At 42.1% G+C, this 482-nt stretch overlaps 1 protein-coding gene across 1 annotated transcript in view; it reads left to right on the forward strand.

Moving 5' to 3' along the window:
* The window catches only part of LOC131262818 (T-box protein H15-like), a 43,299-nt gene extending 43,128 nt beyond the window's left edge, over window positions 1–171 (forward strand). Inside the window, exon 7 of the mRNA XM_058264897.1 lies at window positions 1–171. This exon is cut by the window's left edge and continues 358 nt beyond it. Within this exon, the coding sequence (XP_058120880.1) occupies window positions 1–171 (171 nt within the window).
* The last annotated feature ends 311 nt before the right edge of the window (window positions 172–482 follow it).

Genomic DNA, 482 nt, shown 5'->3' on the forward strand with positions numbered 1-482 from the left:
CCACCTCCACCCCAACCACCACCCCCATCCGGTTCCACGCCGTCTCCGATCGGCTCGTCCGGGTCACCTTCGCCGAACGACATGCGAAATCGCCCGTTAGGGAACCGATTCAGCCCGTACCAGATTCCGCCACAGCATCCGCAACATTCACCGAGGAGTCCTCCGAACTAGCCCGAAGGATTCGTCTACGTGTCGATGCTGGCAAGTGTAAATAGTGTTCTGCTGTAAAAACGCAAAGGCGACCGAAATCATTCTCTGTTATTTATTTTAATCATCAAATTTAAAGTGATCTAATTTTTAGTTCTATTTCGAAATGATTATTTTAGAAGCTACATAATGCAACAAAATAGCATGTAGATAATATATATATATATAAACTTTTACCACAGGTTTTTTTTAAATATTAGCTTGAGGGATATCCTGTGGCCGTATCGTTTAGTATTTTCTATCGAAGAATGTTGGAAAAATATCAAACTGTTTCA

The sequence above is a fragment of the Anopheles coustani genome, chromosome 2, assembly GCF_943734705.1.
Source record: "Anopheles coustani chromosome 2, idAnoCousDA_361_x.2, whole genome shotgun sequence".
Classification (NCBI taxonomy): domain Eukaryota; kingdom Metazoa; phylum Arthropoda; class Insecta; order Diptera; family Culicidae; genus Anopheles; species Anopheles coustani.